At 37.7% G+C, this 2,936-nt stretch overlaps 1 protein-coding gene across 1 annotated transcript; it reads left to right on the forward strand.

Moving 5' to 3' along the window:
- The first annotated feature begins 1,012 nt into the window (after window positions 1-1,012).
- On the forward strand, window positions 1,013-1,911 carry LOC123204126. The gene is made up of 2 exons (XM_044620693.1): window positions 1,013-1,205; window positions 1,346-1,911. The coding sequence occupies exons 1-2, from the start codon at window positions 1,013-1,015 to the stop codon at window positions 1,909-1,911; spliced, it is 759 nt and encodes a 252-aa protein (XP_044476628.1).
- The last annotated feature ends 1,025 nt before the right edge of the window (window positions 1,912-2,936 follow it).

A 2,936-nucleotide genomic window follows, 5' to 3' on the forward strand; every position in this document is an offset into this window, starting at 1 on the left:
TGATCAACCATCTACATCTAGAAACTCTAAAGCATCGACGGATATTGATTCTCCAAAAGTTGGTACATTATTTCCCAGTAAACAACATGTGATTGATGCAATAACTCAAGACGCACTTCGTAGGGGATATCAATTTAGAGTGAAAAAATCAGACACGCTTAGATGGGTTCTTGAATGTCGTAACAAAGAATGTAAATGGCGTGCACGGGCAGTTAGGGTGGGAGAAACTGATAGCTTTGAATTACGTCGTTTGGATAGCTATCACACATGTTGCAGAAATCAGATATTACCTCATCATAGGCAAGCAGGTGCTCGAGCTTTGGGGCAAATTTTGAGGACCAAATTCATCTTAGTTGATCGTATTTATCGACCGAAGGAGATCATTGCTGATATCGCCGACCGATATAAAATTGATATATCATACGCACAAGCATGGCGGGCGAGAAATTGGGCGCTTCAATCATTGAGGGGGACACCGGAAGAGTCATTTATGTTGCTGCCAGAGTATTGCCTTAATTTGGAGCGTTGTAATCCGGGGACGGTGACACATATACTAACGGATGAGGAGGATCGATTCAAATACTTTTACATGGCGTTCGGTTGTAGTATCCGTGCATTTCAACATCATATTCGACCGGTTATTTGTATTGATGCTGCTTTCTTAAAGGGTCGATATCTGGGTCAACTATTTATTACTGTCGCATTAGATGGGAATAATCAAATATATCCGCTTGCTTTTGGGATTGGTCCCAGGGAAGATCATGACACATGGTGCTGGTTTTTAACGAAGTTACGGGATTGTATTGGTGAGGTACCTCAGTTGGCCATCATTTCAGATCGACATGTCAGCATATTTTCTGCATTGGCTGAAGTTTTCCCTGGTGTGCATCACGGTTATTGTTGTCACCATCTCCATTGTAACATGCGGTCCAAGTACAAAAAGAATGCTAAAGTCGCATGGATGTACTGGAAAGCAGCCAAGGCATACACTGAATTTGAATTCCAATAGGTCATGAAGTCACTGTCCCGTTTGCACCCTGAGGCAATTGCATACCTGTATGAAGTTGGTTTTGATCGATGGGCACGAGCATATTTTCCAGGCCATAGGTACAATGTAATGACTACCAATATTGCTGAGTCGTTTAATGCCTTGGTCAAACACGCTCGAGGTTTACCTATTACTATGCTGATCGAGTTCATTAGAGGTACATTACAGCGATGGTTTTATGAAAGAAGAAATCATGCTAGTAAGTTCATATTCACTGTTATACTATATTATAAATGTGTGTTACCAAACTTATACTTGGTTACTAACCAGATGAATTTATATTTATATGATTTACAGATGCTTGTACCAGTCCAGTCACACCTTGGGTTGAAGATAAGATTGCAAAACGTGTACGGAAGTCTTCGAACTTAGAAGTGCGTCCTATAACAACTGAGCGATACCAAGTTCTTGGTAGTGGCCAATCCCAATATGATGCCCTGGTAGATCTGACGGATCATACATGTACTTGTAGAAAATTTCAATTATCAAAGATTCCTTGCATGCACGTTATTGATGTAGCCAGATATATGAAGCTTACAACTTGCCTTCAATGGGTGCATTCATACTACAGCACAGTTTTTTATCGAACAGTGTATGCAGACGCAGTCAATCCATTGGGAGATCAGTCAGAGTGGCTTCATCCGGAGGAGGCAACTGTTATCCACCCACCATATGTGCATCGTCGTCGTGCAGGACGTCCAACAAATAAAAACAGACGGCCTTCTCAGGGAGAGGTTGTTGAACAACTTATCTGTAGCCGATGTCATCAACCTGGACATACAAGACAAAACTGCAGAAGCCCTATTCCAGTACCTAGTTCTGTACCATCAAGTTCAGGAAGAAAGAAGAAAGATGGAAAATAAATGCACTTGTTATTTGTACTTGTTAATTTTAATATAAATGTTATTTTTCTACTTGTTTTTGTAACTCTAATGTTCGTGAATGTTAATTTTAATATAAATGTTGTACTTGTACCTGTTTTTGTAAACCTAATGTTTCTGATTGTTACTGTGAATATTATCTTTTTATATTGATTTTTTTATTTTGAGTCTATAAAGATCCTTCGATTACGCTTCATAATTCCTTATATCGAATCACATGCATATTCAACCCTATTAAAGGCTATATATTTGTTATGATCATATAAATGAATCAATATATAAATATATATATATAAATCAATAAATCAATATATATACAAATACAACTAACATATACAATAACCGTCAATCAATATCCTGAAAATATAGCTGCGTGCCTAAACGAGTGCGCAGGCGTATGAGTTATATTTAACGGGATTAATAAATGTATAATCAAATAATTCAGATATAACATTTATTTCAAAATGACGTTCTAATTACCTGAACCATCGTATGAGGTGTCATCGAGAAAACCTCATGCGATGATATATAATCGCTGATATCAACAGTCAATATCATATCTTCTCGGGATGGTCTCTCATCAAATAACCGACGCTGTAATAATTTTAATATATTAAAATTTATTTCAAAAGTAACATTCTTAAAAAACTATAAGCAGTTAACACTCACATCGATAACAGGTGGAGACGGGAATGTGAAACCCTCTGTCGATAGTCTGTCACCATCGTCCCGAGAAGGCTGTAATATAATTTACAATTATTATAAAATTACATATGACTGCGTATATAAATAGATGAAATATCTTATAAAATATTAACTTTTTTACCTGTCCGACAGTATCTGTGTGATGAAAGTGTCCGACCTCCGTACGAGTCGTCGTATCCACTATACGACTCAATCTATCCTCCATAAGAGTCATCCTACCCTCGATGACTCTAAACCTATCCTCTATCCTAGCCTCTAATCCAGTAAGTCGATCTAAGATAAGATTTCCCCATCGAGCCAAT

The sequence above is a fragment of the Mangifera indica genome, chromosome 2 (genome assembly GCF_011075055.1).
Source record: "Mangifera indica cultivar Alphonso chromosome 2, CATAS_Mindica_2.1, whole genome shotgun sequence".
Taxonomy (NCBI): domain Eukaryota; kingdom Viridiplantae; phylum Streptophyta; class Magnoliopsida; order Sapindales; family Anacardiaceae; genus Mangifera; species Mangifera indica.